Source organism: Pteropus medius, unplaced genomic scaffold, assembly GCF_902729225.1.
Source record: "Pteropus medius unplaced genomic scaffold, Ma_sr-lr_union100, whole genome shotgun sequence".
Taxonomy (NCBI): Eukaryota; Metazoa; Chordata; class Mammalia; order Chiroptera; family Pteropodidae; genus Pteropus; species Pteropus medius.
In genome coordinates, this window is record NW_024342467.1 from 9201493 (window position 1) to 9224069 (window position 22577).

The 22577-nt window shown below is 34.9% G+C and overlaps 1 protein-coding gene across 3 annotated transcripts in view; it reads left to right on the forward strand.

Moving 5' to 3' along the window:
- The window catches only part of ITGB8 (integrin subunit beta 8), a 73008-nt gene that overhangs the window by 31431 nt on the left and 19000 nt on the right, over positions 1–22577 (forward strand). For 2 of the 3 annotated variants that reach the window (XM_039862499.1, XM_039862500.1), the window contains exons 3-7: positions 134–305; positions 7518–7764; positions 9161–9326; positions 9907–10065; positions 20199–20294. In XM_039862499.1, the coding sequence (XP_039718433.1) occupies positions 134–305; positions 7518–7764; positions 9161–9326; positions 9907–10065; positions 20199–20294 (840 nt within the window). The remainder of the gene's footprint in view (positions 1–133; positions 306–7517; positions 7765–9160; positions 9327–9906; positions 10066–20198; positions 20295–22577) is intronic. The other variant, XM_039862501.1, reaches the window with a different exon arrangement.

The following is a 22577-nucleotide window of genomic DNA, read 5'->3' on the forward strand; positions in this document are numbered from 1 at the left end:
TATTTTGAGTAGTTGCGTAGTTTGGGCAATATTAAAAGATGGCTTCTTTGCAATATTTGTTATGTGGTATTCTGTCGTTATAATTGAGGTGATATGCACTAAAAATGTCAGTGATTTTCCTTCTTTTAAACAGGATTTCATTTCAGGTGGATCAAGGAGTGAACGTTGTGATATTGTTTCCAATTTAATAAGTAAAGGCTGCTCGACTGATTCAATAGAATACCCATCGGTGCACGTAATACCAAGTGAAAATGAAATTAATACCCAGGTGACACCAGGAGAAGTGTTGATCCAGCTTCGTCCAGGTTTGGTGATTTCCAAATAAATTTGCGATGATTCTTAATTTCAAATGACATTTAGTTTTATTTGCTCATATTTAATATTTTGGGGCAGGCAGTATTGTTGTTGTAAAAATAACAGTGGGCTCAGAATCAAGAAATTAGAATTCTAGTCTTTATTGTGTCTATAGCTTGCTAGCTGTGTGGCCTCGAACACTCTACAAATCTGACCACACTATATAATAGTAATGTGTTTCCAGACTTGATCACGTTGTAGTATAGTTGTGTTCCTACTCTACTGCCAGCTTTGGAAGAAAGAAAACGTACTTTATTCCACTCTGTTTCTCCAATGCCTAGCAGAGTGCTGGCATGTAGTAAGCCTTCTATAAGTATTTGTTGAATTTAATGGTTGAATAATTAGTAAGAGATGTGAATTAAGCTAAGTCCTTAGAGCTTTTGTGATGAACCTCTAGACACAAAACTACAATTCATAATTGTCATAATTAACTTCAGCTGCTTTGTGATGGCTCCTGAGATTAACATACACTTTTCCTCCTATATTTCTCTTGTACTTGCCCTTCCATCACATTATATTCCAGAGTTTGGCACATGTAGTAGGCCACTAGAAATTATTCATTTTCTCTAGTGCTAGAGAATCCCAGTGTACAAACTACATATGGCAAGATAAGTTTAGATATACAGGTATGTATCACTCAATTACATTCATTTAGTTTTAAGTGATATGCAATTGTCTTCAAGCCTTCATTATTTCATCTGGGTGGTCTTGTCTTGTCATTCAATTTTTAAATAACCATTATTGACACATGACCTCCCTATATCCCATAGCTGAACTATTTCTTGGACAATCTTGGATTATCAGATAAACAAAGACCATTTCTTTCTTGGCCCAAGGCACATTCCCAGCTTCCAATTAAAATTGTGCTCTTCACCATATAAAACAACTGTCAAGCACAGGATGACATATATGAAGAACAGTTGGAAATGAAAGTAATGAGATTGGTAAGGTTATGGCACTTGCCACCTTCTGTTGTTGCCATAACAAAATGCCATATACTAGGTAGCTTAAACAACAGAAATTTATTTTCTCACAGTCTGGAGGTTGAGAAGTCCAGATCAAGGTGCTAGCCAGTTCAGTTCCTGGAGAAGAAGAGAGAGTGACAGAGAGAAAGAGAAACAAAGACAGAGAAAAGGCTCTCAGTGTCTCTTTTTATAAGGGCATTAATCCCATCCTGAGGGCCCCACCCTCATAACCTCATCTAAACCAAATCATCTCCCAAAGGCTCCATCTCCAAACACTATCACATTGTGTGCCAGGGCTTCAAGATATAAACTGGGAAGGGAAGAGACATAATTTAGTCCACAGCACTTGATATATAAAATAATATTTTCAAAGGCCATTAAATATTTTCAGAAATTAATCATATTTTAGACAAGAAAACTGAATTCTAAAAGGCAATACTGTTTTTATAGGTGGATATCTCTGAACACTGCACAATAAAATTTTAAATCAATATGAGAAGATAAACAAATATTTAATAACAGAAATGAAGAAAAGCTTCTCCTAAATAAATTCTATCTCCAAGAATAAGTCACAATTCTAGTAACAGACTATTTATTAACAAAAATAACAACAACCCACATCAAAATATATGGACGTGACTGAAGTTACTCAGGAAAATTCAAAACTTTAAATATTTTTATTATTGAAGAAGAATGAAGGAAAATTAACTAAGCATCCAAATAAAGACATAGAAGCAACAAAAACATAATTACCATAAGGAAAACAAGAGGAAGGAATTCATAAGTTAAGAAAAAAAATTAATGAAATGCAAAATAGGAATAAAAAGTAAAATGAATGCATAAATCCAAAAACTGGTTCTTTATAAAGCCCAATAAAATGATAAGTTATTGACAAATTTAATTAAGAGGACAAAAAAAAACCCACAAATAACCTAATTATATAGACTATAACCAAAGAAACAAATACTGGGAAAAAAAGACTTTAAGAAAATATTAAATTCAAAATTCTATGGTAAAATGTATAAATCTGGATACTATAGATAATTTATAGGAAAATATATGACTAAAATTGACTCAAGAAGAGGGAGGACCCTAAAAAATGTAATAAAGATATAAGAGGTTAAGTACACATGAAGCTTATAATATTATTTGCCTCTAATAAACATGACTAAAGCCTTTAAAATTGTCTTGCTCTTTTTTAAATACTTGAAGGTTTAAAAATTACACAGTGCAGTTTTTCTTACTGGTATGTTACAATTAAATTTATATGCTTAAATGAATTTAGCTTGTTCCCTTTTGTAGATACACCGGTGGCTGAATCTTCCTGAGACTGTAACAGTTCAAAGGTTAAAAACTGTTTCACTGCTGTTTCCACAATGATAGTAATGATAGTAATGACAGCAGTGGTAATGGGGGAGGAGAAAAATGGACAGACTTGGGAGATAATGGGGAAGCAGCATCCTCAGAGGAACATGTGAGCTCTGGTTCAAGCAACTATGTGATGGAGAAGGCTGCCCTCTTAAGAAGGGGTGATATTGAATTCAAGCTGAGACTGCTTGAGCTGAGGTAGTGACTTATCTACAAGAGGCTGAAGTTCAGGGGGAAGACACAAGTTGGAGATGGAGACCGGGGATGAGATCACAGGTAGTAGGAGAGTGAAAGGAGAAATGCTTAATGTCTGTGTCAATCATTATGGGGCTTGATTTTATTCAATTTCTCACAACTATATGAATTTCTGAATGCAAATTAGTATAATCGTCTAATGTGTGTAAGTCATCTTTATGACATAGCTATGACAGACTATATCTTACAATCTGTATATACAGCAAATAGTTATTAAGTTAGATTTAATAAGTTCATCTAAAAAATGCATTATGGCATCAAAGACATGCCAGCTCTGGGGCATAATATACAAAGCTATATTTTATCAACTCCAGATATATAGAAACGTCACTCCTTATAATGTAAAAGTCTTTTCCACCATGATACATATAAGAGTTGAGGGTTTGAAATAATGCATACCTAATTGTAAAATGTATTTATCCCCTAATACTGATTTTGATTTATTTGATTTAGTTATAATCACTGTATTCTTTTCTGATAAAAATTCATGACCTTCAAAGTAGTAATTTTCATAGATATTTCTATTATATCATATACTGACGAAAACTATTAAAAGAATGTTAGTAGGACTACATAAAATATATAATCAAATATTTAAAATGAGATTTTAAAATGATATTTTCATTTCTTAAACTATACTTTTTTTTTCTACTTTTACCTATCAATCTTATGGGAAAATAATAACAGAAACAGGTTACTGATCCTAGTTGATGTTCCAAAAGAACACTGAAATTAAATTTTTAGGAAGACAGGAGAGAGAAAGAAGTTATCCAATTCTGCTTCAGAACTATACAGTGAATGTGATAAGGATTAGTATAATTTATACTTAACTAATTCAAGAAAATATTTCAAATTCGATTCATTTTAATATTGTAAAGTCCTTTAATTTAGTGTAGCTTAATTTAAAATGTAAGACTTTTCAGGCAGTATATGATTTTTCCTAAATTCAATTTAAAAAAATCAAAATACAGAAAGCATGCATTTTCCCCCACACCCCTGGTACATATCCTCCATTTTATCCTCCACAAAACCTCAGAAATTTCTGTGCTTTGCTTTTCAAACTAGTCTCATATTTGAGTTTTCTCCTACTCCACCAAAGTATAATTAATAATTGGCTACTCTTTCTTCCTGCCACACTTTTATACATTTTCAGTTTTATCTTTCTTCCTGCTACACATTTACAAAACTTTTTAAAATGATCTTTTCTTAATGTCCAGTCATGCTTGTTGCAACCAGTTCTTCAGAGATGCTCACACCATTATTTGAGTGATTCAAAGTCATTCTAACAACTTTTAGTTCTTTAGGCTATTCAAACCAATACTGGCAATAGCTCTAAGTAGGTCTCAACTTTCCTCCAAGTCCTCTTTCTTATTCTATGTCACAGACTCACTTCTCTCCCTTTGAAGTTAATTGAAAGAAACAAGAATCCAAACCTTTAGAATCTCAAAAAGTATGCGGATGAAGCTTTCCTGGAAATATACATGGAGCATATATATTTTGGGGCCAGATGATACTCTTTTCCTTTTAAAGAGCGAAACTATTTAAGCTCCCCCAAATCTGTGGGAAAGAAGTCATAGATATTAGCTTCTTACTGTGATAAACATGCAGGCCCTTTGAAATGCTATATAAAAATGCGCTTTAAATATAGTCTAGTTAATATTTGAGTGGCTATGGATGTACCAAACCTAGAGGCTTCAGAGATGAATAAACAATTTTTATCCTGATGTTGCTTAGAATCTAGTAATAGTAATGGTAATAATTACTAACATCTATGTATTTACCAAATAGTTTACCAAATACTGTGGTAAATATTTTACATAGATTACCTCAGTTAGTAGCTCTTAGCCACTAAAAGGGCCCACCCCCGTATAGCTTCTCTGTTGGAGTAGCATTTAAGACGTTATTAGTGCTTTCATTGATAACTTTACAATGGTGATGGCCCCAGATACTGCCTCACTTTTAGATGTGTTTCTTTCTCATCCAGTATATTCAAAACCTCTTTAATGTCATCTGCTCTTTGAGCCCTGTGTTGGTGGCACCCCAGTATGAACTGAATGGGGATTTTATCTAGGGAAATAGTATTCAAGTGTCCGTGAAAAAAAAATTTCTACTGCCTCCAACAGAAAGTTTCTCCCTCCTATATAATTATTCAATCCAAAGCCAACTTGACAGCATATTGTGGGGAGTGTCTAAGCTCATGAGAAAAATATGGTAATCCAATCTTGCCCGTTCGTTCACTTTCCTCCTTAACAGAGCACCGTGGGCTTTGGGATCAACCTACCTAGGGCTGCCAACCTTGAGCTGACTACCTAAAGCTAGAACCTCACAGGAAACTCAAGTGCCTTGCAGTTTAAAAGTGGTGATTATTGTTCTCTCCAGCAATGACTAAAAGGCCTGTGTATGGAAAAATTCTCTTTTTTCCTTTATTGAAAACTTGTCTTACCAAGGAGGCAGCTCATGATGAGGTCTTCAACTGACCCAGGTACATGTGCTAATGCCAACATCTGTGTAACCCCAAATCAAGCTGCAGCAGCCTACACTCTCCAACTCTGACCATTTGGCAAGGTGTCCTTATAGCCCTCTTCTTTGCCGAATTCAGTGAGACCAGGATGTGCTTGCTAGGCTATGAGCAGCTGGTGTGTGCTGAGGGCCCCTGTGTGGTTAGCATTTAGTTGGAACTTCCTGAATAGCTTAGGCCTCCAAGGACTGTGTTTTTGCTAATGCTTCACAGATTCTGCCTGTTGGCTGAAATAACCAACCAACAATATAACAACCTGCACGATATGCTTAACTGGTTCATTTTGCAATGACTCTGAAAACAGATAGCCATTCATCTTTAGACAAAGCCACCATAAACTGCAATGATACATCAAGATGAAAATACCATGTGGCCAGTGCCTAAGGCCTTCAGCCATATACCCAGTTCTCAATGATTAAAAAACTACACAATTTATAAAGAAAAAAAAAAGTTAAATACTGACCCACACATTAAAGCTCAAGCTCCTCCTCATGAACCGCATTCTCCAGTTACGCGCCATTTCTGTTTTTCATCAATCCAGCCCTTCCTACCAGATTCTGTCATTCTCCTGAATTGTTTCTCTACCTAAATTGCAGGATACTTCCATGTGGGAAGGCTTTTCACCAGATACTCAGAAAGTAGAACACCTCTGGAGGCAACCCAGCTCCCAAAGGGAATGAGTGAGAAAGCTCGGTAGGCCTGCTGACGCATGCCCACTTTTTCCTTCCAAACTCGTGGGCCAAAAACTGAGGAGTGTTACAGTAAAGGGGCTTCCTCTATATAATGGCAAAGTGAGAATGAGTAAATAGTTCCTATCTCCCACAATTATTATTACATACCAGAAAAAACTTACTATTTTTAGTACGTTCTGTAATCTAGCTAAAAAAACATCTAATTTGTCAAATAATTTAAAAGAAAATATTGCTACTTATAAGCACATTAAGATAAAACATGATTTGATAAATTAGAAGATTCCTTTAATTGGCAGATCAGGCTACCAATTAAGTATGCAAATTTGTGTTTATTAAAAATTTTTCCACTCCAAATAATTCTCCATGAATAAATAAATAATGACTTACAAAGCATTTGCTTTATTATTTAAAATAGTAAAATTCACAAATCTCCTGTATTTAAATTGATAACTCTTCACCATCTACTTTTAAAAAATATAGAGCTACCAACTCTGCAAGATGCCATATCCTTTGTATACAGGGATACAGAACCTTGTATCAAATGCATATGGACAGAGAACTAAATAAAAGTTTATTACAGACAGTTGTCCTTGGGAGGCTCCCACAATTCTCCTTGTGATGACCCTCTCTTCTCCTGCAGTTCCTTTGCCTCTGTGATACCTCTTCGACATATGTTTATTGAGAACCCAGCAAGGGTTGGAGAAATGCTATTCCCTACATTGCCCAGGTCCTCAATATGGCACTGCTGGGTACCATTCTTTTGACCACTGTTTTATTACTTCTCACAACTAACTGCTGGGAAGAATCCTATCAAGTAATTCATGATGAGCTACTAATTATTTTGAATAGCATAATGAACTTCTCAGTAAGAGCTTTCACATCTCATATATAAATATGCCTTAACCCAAAAGAATGAATTTATACTTGCATCCAATAAGAGGTAATTTTTCTTAAGATACCTTTCTGGTTTTCTTCAAACTTAAAAGCCATCTTAACAAACACAGCCACCTACTCTCTCTGGAGATAGAATGCTGCTTGCTGTTTTGTGCTGTGTTTTTCTAGATAGCAGAAATACAGGTTCATATGGTGATAAATATATTCCCTACTATATTTATATTGAGCTGGTGCATTTGGTATTATCTCTATCTGCCCTATAGAACCATGGGAAATTCATTGTAGAAGTTGGAAACTAATAAATTTGTATGGTTTTCAAATTGCCTTAAAATTATTCTAGAATGTTCTTAATTTCATTATGTACAAATTTATGATAATTGTTCTATATCTAAAATGCAACTGATTGATTGATAGCTTATCCTGAGATGTCTAAACTGAATACTATATGATATCCGTCTTTCTTTGAACTAGGAGCTGAAGCTAATTTTATGCTGAAAATTCATCCTCTGAAGAAATATCCTGTGGATCTTTATTATCTGGTTGATGTCTCAGCCTCAATGCACAATAACATTGAAAAATTAAATTCTGTTGGAAATGATTTATCTAGAAAAATGTCATTTTTCTCCCGTGACTTTCGCCTTGGATTTGGCTCATACGTTGATAAAACAGTTTCACCATATATCAGCATCCACCCAGAGAGGATTCATAATCAATGCAGGTATCCAGTGTTGAAGGTGGACTTCATAATGCTAAATGAAAATTTTTTCTTATAAAATCTCACTTCGTTTTTATATAAAGGACTTACTAAATTTTATATTTTTGTTTTATTAAATGGGAACTGAAAATATTTGGGAAGTACGTTCCTATCTGAAAACTCCTGAGATTATCCGTAGCTTAGATTTTTTATTTTCTATTTTTCAAATATTTTTCACTTAGTTTTTCTCACAAAAAAGCACAAATAATACTAATAATTTTGGACAGACCTCCAATGATCAAGCTGCCATATATATAAACACCTCTTCGAAAATTGTTTTACCTTTTTGATTGCTTCGAATTTGCTGAATTAATGTTTGTTGAATTTACAGTACTTATGTTGCCAGTACTGCAACTATATTTCCATTACTGTATTTGTGACTGTGTTTATAATTATGTGGCTTATGATGTGACTTCAAAAAAAGCTCAACTAGCAGATAGAGGGTAGGTCATAAGACGACAATTTGCCTGCTAGAAAGTGCCCTTTTTCTTGGGCTTTTTGGAAGTCTGATTCTAAATGGCATATGCTCCACTACAAAACAAGAACTGACCTTAAAAATAAAAGTTTCTCCCACAATATTCTAATTAGCCTGTTGAATTTTCAGAGAGAGAGGGAGAGATGTTTAGTTCTTCCTTAACAAAGCCTTTACTTTTAACATCTTCTTTCCTACTTCCATCATAAATTGCCCAGATCACTTTACAGTACACACTCTAATTCACCAAAACAACTCTGCTGTCGGTTATAGCAGAACAGGACTGATATATCACCTCAAGGAGTATCATGTGCCTTCTCCTATGTGGATGTACCTGAGGAAAGATTCTCACTTTTGGGAACATCAGGGAGTTCTCAAAACAATTTTAATAAACTCTGATTGTTCATCAGTAATTGCACATCAAACATCACTTAAAAAATTAGCAAAAGATTTTTAAATACTCTAACAACAGTATATTTTAATTAAATTCCTAAAAAACATTTCCCAAAAAGTGTTTTTCAGCTGTTCCATGGTCAAATGTAAAAGGGATCACCGCAAATTCTTATATCCTCTTTAAAAAATAACACTACATATTAGCTTAATAAAAGCTCTTAGATGTCCTATGTTAAAGAAACATGTTTAATCTTCCATGTTTCAAACACCAAACTGTTATATTTCTATTTCCTACTTGCAAAGATATATTCACCAATATTTAACTTTTCTCTAATTTTATAAAGTACAGATTTTCTCTTACAAAATTTCCTTGGCAAAAATACCACAAACGTATTCCCTTCTCACACCAACCACGCAATTTTACTATGAGTAATATTTTGGATCTTTGAAGGAAGCATAGCAAAATAAATTTGCATTTCTTCTTTACCCATTTAGTGACTACAATTTAGACTGTATGCCTCCCCATGGATATATCCATGTGCTGTCTTTGACAGAGAACATCACTGAGTTTGAAAAGGCTGTTCACAGACAGAAGATCTCTGGAAATATAGACACACCAGAAGGAGGTTTCGATGCTATGCTTCAGGCAGCTGTTTGTGAGGTAAGTAGTTTCACATTATTGGGTGTTTGCTCCAATGCAAAATTCCCCAAGAATTTCTATGTTCTCTTTAATTTATGGAGTGAAAACATAGCATAGAAGAACACATCCTTCTATCTCTTATTTGTCACTAATGTTATTCATTTGGTATATGTTCAGGACAGAGAAGCTAAATTGGGAGAGCGTTATAAATAGGAAAAGACAGAAGGGAAAGAATAACTTACGCACTTGGAAAATCCTTTCCAAAAGGGCTGCTCTTTTCACTCACCCCCATCCAAGAAAGAACCAAAAAGAGCCTGTTGTCCCACTCACATCACGTTGGGTGCTCTGCACGTCGTAAACCTGGCTTGTTCTTCCTCTGGGAGAACACTAGAAATCTGTAGCCAGGAGCTAGTGTGATCAAATGACTGTGGTAAAACAGAGAATGTACAAATAAAAGTTAATTCTATCTATGAAAGAGCATTGTGTTTATGCACATCATTCTAGCTTGAGTTAATGTTTGTGAACTTGAACGTTTACTTGAGATAAAGACCACGGTACAGATCTGTTATTGTACAAGGTCTAATTACATGTTTATTTTAAGAGTCATATTGGATGGCGAAAAGAAGCTAAAAGATTGCTGCTGGTGATGACAGATCAGACATCTCATCTTGCTCTTGATAGCAAATTGGCAGGCATAGTGGTGCCAAATGATGGAAACTGCCATCTGAAAAACAACGTCTACGTCAGATCAACAAGCATGGTAATGTAGGAGTAGCCTCTTAGTAGTTATGATTCTTTTGGTTAAAGTGTAAGTTTTAATTGGCAATTCAGCTGTTCTTGTACCAAGAAATTAGCTCAAGGAGCATCATACATAGTCAGGATAAGCCATGAGAGAAAAGTTATAGGAAAATGCAATCTATCTATCTTTATCAATAAAATATAAGGCTAAAATATTTTGACATCATCTAGTAGCTGATTCAGATGTACTACAAAGCACTATATAAATTATGAAAATAAAAATGATAGAACTTTCTTTTAATGCAACTGAAGGACCTTAAAAAAAATCCATCCATCTATCTATCCATTCATCCATCCTTTTTGTTTTATATAAACAAAATAGTTCTACAAAGTTGGTATATAAAACATATTAAGGATTGGTAAGAAAGTGTATTTGACCTAAGGAATCCTCACAATATAATAGGTAGGGTATATGTAGAGAAAAGGAAAAAAAAAAAATGGTAAAACAAGGCCAGCTTCCAGTATTCTGTACTTCACACTTTCCCTCTGAAGCTTATCTATATTTAAGGGTTCTTTTTTCTTTTTTTTTTTAATCAGTGAATATCATTGCTTCCTGAGCGTTAGTTTCAGCTCCGAATCATATATTTACATACAAATTCCTAGAACCGTATCTTTCCCAGCATTAGCTATTCTACATGTGGAAAATCAACTGCACAAAATACCTTATTTCTGACAAGGACACATATTTATACATCCATGCAAATGTTAGAACAGAAACTTCCAAACTTTCTCAGATCTTTGGACCCTAGTGTCTTAGTCACTTTCCCCCTGGTGCCCCTTGACAAAAAACAAACAAACAAAAGGGGGAATAAAACCCTGACAGTTCTGTTTTTTTAAGTTGTAGTTTCAAATAACTCTTTGTGACCTAAAAACTTAGCAGCCAGTTAAAAAAATAATATACATCATGAATCACATATACATATATTTGTGTCATTCTTAGTAAACAAATTACTAATGGGAACTTCCAAGACTTGGAATCAGATTGGATATTGCCACCCTCATTTCCTATTTCACACTTATTTTCAATCTGCCCAGCTTCGCAAAGACATGATGTCCTCTAAAGCAGCAGTCCCCGACATTTTTGGTACTAGGGACTGGTACTCCGATGAGAATCTAATGCCTGATGATCTGAGGTGGAGCTGAGGCGGTGATGCTAGCGCTTGGGAGTGGCTGCAAATACAGATGAAGCTTCACTCACTGGCCCACTGCTCACCGCCTGCTGTGTGGCCCGGTTCCTAACAGGCCATGGACTGGTACCAGTCAGTGACCTGAGGGTTGAGGACCCTGGCTCTAAAGGAGCAGAGCCAAATATAATCTTAAAACTGTGAACTAACTCCAGGTAGTAGTTCATGGGTACCTGACAGATGCTGAGTATCACCGAGTTTCCCTTGAAAATTTAAGACATTTCGAGGCACCCTGGTGAAGTGCTGCACTGCTCCCGGCACCTGATACCCAGTTTGGGATCTGCAATGTTAAAAGCATATAAATTATGCTGAAATTTGTGTGTTTCCCATGAGTAAAATTTAAATTGTTTAAATTTAGTTATCTGGAATATCCTACTGGATTCACTGAAAGTCTAGAGGAGCGATTATATTACCGCATGAAAGAAGTTCAACCTTTGGTTAGTTTAGTTTCTTGAGAGCAGCCTCAAATTTTAAAGAGTTTAAAAGGCTGCTAGAGTCTGTAATTAAAATTCAGGGTTTAGAGTTATTCCAGCAGTGTCTTTCCCTTTGTTAACTGTCTTCCACTCAGCTACATTTCATTTCGGTAGACCCACCTCACTCTCCCTCACTCCCCTCACCTCCTCCACTTCAGTTTAGTCATTTCTTATCTTTCTTTCCTTCTAGTTAACCTCTTTTAAATCTGAGATAGAATTCGAATTTATTTACTGGGGAGTGGAGGAGGAGACAAGAAGAATTATTCTATTATGAGACAAGGAGAAGCTTTCTTTTTAAAGAAAAGTAATAATCCCATTATTCTCAAATTGCATTGCATTAGTCTTTTGAGGTTTTGCCAAGTCACTGAAGTCATCTCTCCATAATTGTATTTTAAAGGGTGCTGTCGCTCATCTAGGAAGGATTCCTTAAGTCAAAAAAAAAAATGCTCTCATAATTTTAGACATATGCCATGCCATATAACCTTATGGAAATAAATTCTAATTCTGGTGGAATTTTACATAGTATTTGGGCTCTTATGACATCAGGAATTTGGATAGTCTATCATGAGCTTCATTTGCCTTCTTCAGCATTGTTCCACCTACTGAAAAGAATGAGGCTACCACATGTCACTGATGTTTACTGAGTAAACCAAGGAGCTGTGTGTTAATACCTTAGAAAAATACTTTTCTCTCATCCCAGGTCTATGTGCTAAGGTTTCTCTTTCTGAGAATTCTCATTCCCTTCATTTCTAGGGTCACTGCCCAAAAACAAAAGAAGCTGAAGCTTTTTGATTGATCCCTTGTCTATGCACTTATATCTACAAGATGTGCTATTTCTCTGAAACTTTCTATATCCAAAGCTACCTTGAACCTGACTCTAAGCATACGTGCCTTCTCATTTTAAAATGATCTCCATCCTCTCCTCTTTGGCCATTATAAAAGAACTATAAAAGGTGTAAGCTAGACAAGCAATTAAACACTTTGCTTCTTGGCTTTATCTCTAGCAGCTAATACCAGTGATGTTGAATGCTATCTGAGTTTCTTGGTCCAAACTCTGGTTCCTTTATGTATAAAAGGAAATAACTGATAAAAGATCTTTTATATGTCTAAATTACATGGGCGAGTTCTGCTTGTACACATAGCTATTTCATGAGGGTTCGATGTGAACTCCAGAATGGTAACAACTACCATATTTTGAGTATTTACTACCTGAAACCACTGTAGCAAACACTGCATACAGAATCAAAATTATCTTTACAACGACTCTGTAGGGCAGTCATAATTATCTCTCTTTTACAAACAGAAAAACCAAAGGTAGAAGAAATAAAGTGACTAAGGACAAATGGCTAGAAAGTTAAGTAACAAAGCTGAGGCTCAGTCTAGTTCAATCTTATGTTAAAATTCATATTCTTAATTTGCCACAGTGTCACAAGAGGAAAGTAGAAGAAATAGAGCAATGAAGTTCCTGGTTTAATTTTTGTTCTAACTTTCTGGTTACAGTCTCACTTATAGAAGAAATAAAGTAGATAATTTGACTTACATAAATTACAAAAGAAGATATAATTTAAAATAATTTATATTTACACATTATTATAAATTTTTTATGATTATTGGATAATGATGTTATACTATTGAATAAATCACATTTTCCACTGCTTTTTCTCCAAGTGCTGGAATGAAAAACTTGAGTAGTAATGTAGTGTTATAATTTATCCAGTAATAATGGTGATTTAAAATATGGCATTCTTTTGAAAATGGTAGATGTTACTATAAAAAATGTTAATGGTGTAGAAAACAGGTTATTAATACTAAGGGTCTGGAATTTTACCCTGTCTGCTCACCCAGCTCTTCCAGGGTAATTCCTTACCTCACTCAGAGCCCTCACAACCATTCACCCACTCTTAGCAGAGGCCAAGAATAATACCAAGGTCTCCAGTAACAATGAAAGGGGTCCAAGGAACAAGTATTTGGAAGAGGCACACAGGTCACACAATGAGCCCTTCCTTATTAATGAGATTTTCGAATGTTGTTATGACTTTCAGTCCTGGATGAAGAGATGCAAATAGACAAAATCCTACCATATTTCTAATTGTATTTAGTAGCTTAGGTGCGGTGTTTCTTTCTCTTGTGTCAGTCTTCTTTTTTTCTGTGCCTCATTATATTATGGTCAGCGATTCTTCGCCCCATCACATAACATCTCAGAATTCACTTACTGCTGGCTTCATTCCCTCTCCTGCAGCCTCATTTGAATGGACTAGCTGCTGAATTGATTACCATCTTAGAGAACTGAAGCTTAATTGCAGAAGGCATATTAGGCATTACTCAAGAGTTTTGCTTCCTTATGGTAAAAACAGTTAATATTCTGCCTCTGACTTCTCATGCAACTTTAACATGTTCTTGATTTATAATAAGACATTTAGGAAGCTTTCTTTTTACAATATATCTAAACTATTTGGAATTATATTCAATTTTTCCAGAACTACAGATGAAGAAAGGGAGCTCGAGAAGATACTTTACTAATTTAATCCATAACTTTGCTACCTGAGTTAACACATTTTCAGAAAGTTATACCTCTTTGTGTTCTATTTTTTTCTGAAAAGGCTATTTCAGGTATTTTGCTATATTTGCTGATATCAGACAGCATTCCATGTAAGGACACGATTTTATTCTTTTACCAAAGAGACAATTATTTTTGCTGCTCTGATATTAAGAGATAGCCTCTCCAACTTCGGAAAGTATTAACTCTCTCAGACACATACTAATAAAAATGCTAATTCACTGAGCACTTACTTTGTGTTGGGCATCATGCTGAGCATATTGCTCATGTTATCTCCTTCAGTCCTTACCACAACCCATTATAGTTGAGGAAACTGAAACTTAGAGATATCAGATTAATGTATGCAAGATCACAGAACTACCACAAATGTGAGTCAAGATCCACACCTAAGCTATCTAAGGCCAGAATCCATTAATGTATTTCAACCTGATGCTGTGCTGACTGCCTCCATTTATTACTATTGACACTGAGCTAGGTGATCTGCCAGACTCTTCACATTCTTTAGCTCACTAAATTTCTGTATCAGCTCAGCATGGTAGGCATCATCATACCCATCCACAATAAATGAAGTGGAGAGGGAGAATAAATATGTTGTCCAGGGTATCTGATTCTCAGATCTCTAGCTTGTGCCCATGCCACAATCTTCATTCTAACTTAGTACTGGCTGCCCTTCAGTAAACTAATAAATGTAAGTAATTTTGATGACACGGAAAGAAACTGCATTAGGGCCGTTCTTTAAAATATTTTAAAGCATATTTGACTCTGAAGCTTCTTATAAAAATAATTATTCTAATGCTTAAAACACTTTAAAAAGATACTTCCTAACCCAAGTTTATTCAATATTCCTAATTTTTGCACAATACCAAATACTACAGCTAATGAAAAAAAAAAAAGATCTAGAATAACCCCAAATCTTCTACCTTTTATTACAGACTGAGGCTTAACAGCAAAACAGCTGTTTACAGTCAAATGAGAGGCCATTTAAACCAAAATTATTATTTTAAGGGAATAAAGAAGTATTAATATTTATTTTGTCTCATGGAAATTACTGATTCGTCATTATGAGAATAATAACAGTAATTCTAACAGACTAAATTAAAGTATATAATAAAAATTTTCACCTTATTTCATGATTCTTACTTTTTCTCTGCTTAACATTGCATAAAAATATAACTTTCTAAATTAATTAAAGAGATAAGATAAGTTTAGGGTGTCACCCAGGCAGAATACATCTAAAAAGTTTTAAGTCCATGTGCAATTTTTTTAAATATTGTTACAACTTTTAAAACTAACAAAATGCTTGATATCAGCTTGAAACTCCTCTCTGAACTGTTTTAAATTTTAAATGCTATGAGAACAATAATAACTTCAATAATTTTAGAACCAATCTAATTTAAATGCTTCTCATGCTAGCAGTAAAAAAGCCAGGAAATGATCTCTGCAAACAAAATTTAATTTATTTTTGTCTTTTAAATTGAAAGCAAAAGTTGCACACAGAATCACCTGGGCCAGGCTCAGAATAGCCTAGCACTGCTTTTATATAATGGCTCTGATAATGAGAAAAAACAATGGTTTGCCAGTGGCACAATGAAAACAAAATTTTGATGAAAATATTTATGAAACAATGTTCCAATTCAATTATATGTTTCAGTTCATTCATATTTAAGCACAAAACTTTTTATCACCACTCTCATTGAAATGCTTCCAAAAATTATTAGTACATGCCCCTCACTTTAGTAAAACTGGGATATCGTGATTACAGTTGATGCTATGTTGAACAGGAGCCACAAACACTTTAGGGGCCGGATACAATGGGTAAATAAATGAGGGAAGTCAAACAAAGCATATCTAAGAGCCTCACATCTAGCCTTTAGTAATGGCCTCCAAATGTCTTTTATTAAGCAGTCTTTTATTGAAAGCTGTTTTTTATTAGGTAGTCCTGTGCTCTTTGTCCCTTACATTTATACACCACTACCCAACATCCCAGTGAGGTGTGGATATTGCTATTACCTCTATTTCACAAATGAGAAAATAGAGACATTAAAAAGGATCAGCCCTATATAGTATTGTCTATGGTAAATGCTAGGCAGTGTTGACATCAGGACATGAGTCCCTACTCACCACTAATCTGGGCACACAAAATGGTAAACAAAAAGCCTTTACCCATATTAGCACATTTCATCCCCACCACAACTCTGAGAGGTAGATACTAGTATTTATACCTATTTTATACATATGGAAACTGGATCAAAGAGAGGTTAAGACAGCTGGCCAGTGTTACATAGCTAATAATTGCAGAACCAGGAGTTGAGATCCCGGTGGTCTCTTTCCAGAGCCCCTGCTCTTGGTATGGTTCTCAAATGGAGCAATTTTGCCCCCCAGAGGGCATTTCAATATCCAAAGACATTTTGGTTATTAAAACTGGGGGAAGAGGGAAATACTGGCATCTAGTAGATAGAGGCCAGGGATGTTGCTAAATATCTTCCACTGCACAGGACAGCCCCTCACCAACAACAGAGAATACCTGGCCCAAAATGTCAATAGTGCCACTGATGGAAAACCCCAGTTTATGCAAAAATAGGCTACTGCAATAGACAGGGACTGACAACACATAATTTAAAGTCTTCATCTCTAAATAAATCTCTGCTATGAGATTGCTTTCACGTTATTTGTCTCTTTCATCTAAAAAGTGAACTGTAAAAAAATAATCTAGGTAATTGAGTACTTTATTTACCAAGACACTGGGGTTTTTTCATATCTTATTATAATATTCAATACTATGGATTCTATATTATCTTACAAAATTTTATTCTGAATCTCACTTTTATGAAAAGAATCTTAAACACTTCTTTCTTTGCCACTTATATGCACATTATTAAAATTCTTTCATACATCTCCACACAGTTATCTCTTTAACCGAAGTTGCTTTCAATGAATCTTTCTTAACCTACACTTCCCTTCTGACATTTTTAAGTTATTTCCCATAAGTCACAGTGAAGGTGTTGGTGAAGAAGAAAAATGTGAAAGGAATCCCTTTGCCCTAAATTACTTAGCAGCTGTGTGGTACATTACTTTCTCTTCTTCTCCCTGAAATGCCTGTTATCTCTGTCAATTATTTTCAGAGTTTAGAGAAACAATACATAATGGGTTAGACAAAGGGGGAGTTAGAGATGAGAAACAGTGACGTCAGTAGAGCAGCTGGCTGAGAGGGAGTGTTCCTGCTAGCGAAATACAAGACATAAAAGATAAAATGCTTAAAAGATAATGTGCCTCACACAGGAAAGGGGAGGGGGCTTCAATAATGGCCATTAGTCCAAGCTCTCCTGGTTTATTTAAACATCTGTTACACATTTGTAATTTTGACAAATCTGTGTCAAGGTGCTCGCTTTTCTTTTAAAACTGATTTCTTCCTAAGGCTAAAAAGTTCTTTTAAGCTTAAAACCTAAGTGACCTTTTTAATGAGCTTCTGACCAAACTAGAACTTTCTAGATTTAAATTTTGTGTATTTTTGGTCAATGTGACTTTCTGGTTTTGAAAGAGGAAAGAGATTAAGAAGGCTCGGAAAGCTGCTTACATCTTGGACTGTTCTTTAAATATTGATTTTATAAGTGTGAAGTTTAAGCCGGTTAAAAAAACATATGGATTAAATTTTCCTTAAATATGAATGGTTTTAAAAATTAAGAAGGGGGAATGCCTGGCAAACTGTAATTATTGTTTGTCTAAGCAAAAATATTTGAAGAGTAGTTGCTGCCTTTAAAAAAATACTCATTTACCTTTCCTTTACTTGTTCTCTTTAATTTACTAGCATTATTCAAACTGTCATAAATCTGTTTTAAGAGTATACATATTCTTAGAAATAAGGAATAAGAATTTATCTGGTAGAATTTATATTTGGAGGAATGTTTTTCTATTACTTTAAAATTATATTTTAAGAAATGCTCTGGGCAAGAACTTTTCTTATGGAAATCCATGTGGTAATACTTTTTAAACCTCTTCATAAATTGGTTTCATATCACATTTAAATGCAGTTCATGAAAATTTGATTTACTTCTACCACAGCAATTATAGATTATATAAAAATAAAAGCATATTTGTTATGGCTATTATTTTAGTCCATTTGGGCTGCTATAACAAAAAAGCATAAACTGGGTGGCTTATAAACAGAAATTTATTGCTCACAGTTCTGGAGGTTGGAAAGTCCAAGAACAAGGCACTGGCAAATTCAAGGTCTGGTGAGAGCCTACTTTGTTTCATAGGTGACATTTTCTAGCTGTAACCTCATATGGTAGAAGGGGCAAGGGAGCTTTTTCCAATGCCTCTCTTTTATAAGGGCACTAATCCCCTTGATGAAGGTTCCACCTTCATGACCTGATCACCAACCAGTACCATCACTTTGGGGGTTAAGATTTAACATATGAATTTGGGGAGGGAGACACAAATATTCAGATCATAGCACTTACTCACGTTAGTGACAATATTTTTAAGCACAAGGGTATCTCTTTTGTCTGTATATGTAAGTTTAATATGTGGGTCACAGAACTTAGGCTATAACTGAAACTACTAAAATTAGCTCTTTTACTAAGTTCACATAGTTGCCAAAATACAGAAATGTTAACCAATGTGGTTTAATGAAATTTTCCCTTAAGAAGAAAAAATTAGTAATGGAGGGTGAAGTGGGGAGTACAAACTACAGAGTAATATGAACTTGAATCACACACTGCTGATTAGACTCAGTCACATGAGCCTTGGCTAACACAACTAGGCACCAATGAACAGGTGGGGACCACTACAGTGGAAGTCTGACATCATCTCTCTAAGAGATGTCTAGTATGAAGCTGTTATTTGAGATTATTACTTTAATTTCTAGAAGAGAATTCATAGAAAGAAAAAATATCAAGTATAACGTCTAACTATATAACTTAAGATATAGCAATTTCTGTAGTTGTCAGACTTCTCATATTTACTAAATTTTATTCCCTTTCTACTCATCCCAACCTTTCTCACTACACAAAGAAGGTAACAGCTGGCTCTACAGAAGTTTTCTTTATCAAAGTGCAACAGATTTATTATATATATAAAATATTATTATATTATATTATATATAATATTATATTATATATATTTATTATGTATATGCGTGTGTGTATATATGACAAAAAGTGAAATTAGAATAATAATAAGTTGAGAGATCTGTAACCTACACCTTGTATAAGCTGTTGGAAATAAAAATCACAATAATTGCTATTAGTTTTGAGTACCTACAATATGCAACGAACTGCACTAGATAGTTCACATACTATTGTTATCTTTTTCATCTTGCCAGCAATTATGAAAACCAGATACTATTCAGATGTTACACAGGATGGACCTGACATAGAACTTTTATCATACAGTGACAACCTGGGATTTGAGTACAGGGGTTTTCTGCTTTTAAATAGAGTTTATACTGTATTATGTTATATATCAAATATGTACATGTATATACGTATATGCATATATTTGCATTTCGTCACTTTTTACTGATGTTCACTCGTTATTGTCACTAATGTGTCTGTTTCTGAATATTAAATTATCTTTCAATTATATCAGTTTCAGTCCAGTATTAAACTAAAGAGGTGCTGAACACTCTTTACTATGTTGAATTCAGCCCTCTTCTTTTTTCTGAGCCTTAGGTTTTTATGGAGCTTTTGTCTATAAAATATCCTTAATATGTTAATGTTGATCTTATTTTTTAAAAGAATTTAAAAGTAAAATCATAATCTTCCCAATACAATACATTTTTATGTCAGTGATATCGTTTCCCTCATAACGAATGTTTGGATATGTGTGGGATTGAGCTACTAAATTTCACTCCCTTCTTTATTTCATTATCTGTTAACAGGAACATCCCTCACTAGGCCAACTTTCAGAAAAGTTAATAGACAACAACATTAATGTCATCTTTGCAGTTCAAGGAAAACAGTTTCATTGGTATAAGGTATGTTCATTCCCAAATTTTAAAAATTAAAATGTTTGCCTTGGTAGTTGAAGTTAGAATACTTCTTAGAACCACAAGGAAGGATTCTGGAGTTATTGCACTTTGTACAATCTAATTTAATACTGTATTAACTAATGTGTGTACTACACAGTGATTTAAGTAAGCGTTTAAGTATAGATTCTGTATTTGTAACACCTAGAATCAAGTGTAGGCACTGAAACTTGGTGTGATACTGACTGTGATAATAACGGGAAGGAATTTCATCAGGTGAAAAGTAGTTCACATTCCAATTGCAATATCCAAGTCCGGAGTGCTGCTCATATGCCAGCCCATGGGCATATCCTAATAATAGATTATGTTGGGAGAATATCAGCTTAATTTTCAGCAGCACCAGCATACCTAGATTTGGTCAAGGTCATCCAATAAGAGAACAAGAGGAGCCAGGGAAGCGGCTTGCTACATAAGAATAACCTTGGTTTTGTCCAGAATCCTTCGGGCCAGTGAAACCCATAGTAGAATAGACGTTTGGCAGCACCATGGGACCTCCCCACAACACAGAACTGCTCTTGTGTGACCTGTTATAGCTTTCTCTTTGCAGTCTTCTCTTTCTTCCAGGAAACTCTCTTTTCTTCATTTCCATGATGCCATGATACTCTAATTTCATTGCACATGTCTGGTCATGGGTCTTCCTCATCTGTTCTATCATCTTTGCTTCTTCCTTCTACTCCCAATGTCCTTTACTTATTTTTTTAATACAGAGAAACTACATTTTCATTTGTCTTCAACAAATACTTGAACTCATTTGCATTTACCACAAAACGGATGTGCCCTCCATCAGCTTCCGTAATACCCAACTACCGTATTTATCGTCTGATAGCACTACTTTAATCGTTCTACCTCTTGCCCTAGAAATCTGTAGTGAAACTTTAATTAATTCACCATTTTCCCAAATTTATATGCTATGGAACGCCTTTTTAATGTAACAGCCATTAATACCCACAGAAGAAGGGCTCTGGGCCCCAACCCAATGCCCAAACTACTTTAGTAACAAAGGTAACGGCTTCCACTTAATTGAGTACTTACTATTGTCAGGCACTGAGTTTATTAACTCATTTAATACTCTTAACAACTCATAACAATGAGGGCAGTATAACTAATATGCCCGTTTTTTAAAGATGAGGAAACACATTTAGGGAGGTTTTATATATATGCCCAAACTTTCCTAACGGCCTCCTAAATCCTATGTTCTTTAACCTTTAAGCTTAATAGTTGAATTTCAAATTATCGTGCAGCCTTTTTTGGGAGAGAGGGGTTAATTTATTTTTCAATTATAGTTGACATACAATATTACATTAGTTTCAGGTGTACAACATAGTGATTAAATATTTATATACCTTACAAAGTGATCACCCCAATAAGTCTAGTACCCATCTGGCACTATATATATTTATTACAATATTATTGACTATATTCCTTATGCTGTTTTCATTGCTTTTGCCTCCTCTTTCTCTGCTATTTATTATTTCTGGATGGTGTTACTGGCTCTAGCAGTTTCTCCATGCTCCATTAAAAATAATTTCCACTGACTTATAAACCATAAAATCAGGCAGGCTTATTATTATTGAATTGTGTGCAAAGTAAGAGTTGACAAGTTCTGAACACATGACAAGTTCTATTATGAGTCCTGTGTATGCTCTTAGAGTTACCTACGTTGGCTGCCCTGAGACATTTTTATCAATCACCTTCGTCTGTCTTGTAACACCCTCTTAACACATCTCTCAAATCTATCATCCACCTGGCTATTTAAATCACAGGTGTGACCACAGTACTCCCTAGAATAAAATGTTCCTGTAGTTCCCTCTGAGTTAGAGTATCAAGTCTTTAATGTGGCATAGGAGACTGGCTGGTCCCTGCTTGCCTCCCTGGCCTAATCACCCGCTATTCTCTGCCTTACACTTGCCCCTCCAGCCATCCTTCTAATTCTCTTTGCACACCATTCACCAGGCTCTTTCACTCCTTTGTGCCAAGTTTCATACCAACTATGCCTTCAAGTCCTTCTCCCTCATGACTTTCCTAACTCTTACTCGTCCTTTAAGACACAGCTCCTCCAGGAAACAATTCCTGATAGCCTTCTTCAGCCCTCAGCCCTCAGATGCTTGCTCTCATTAGGGTCTGTGCATTCTTCCTCTTGTTTCATGTGTATGGTTTTTTTTTTTGAAACTGTCATTTATGTACCTGTGAGATCCGTAAGGGTGAAAACTAGTAGCCTAGCAACTTAGCATC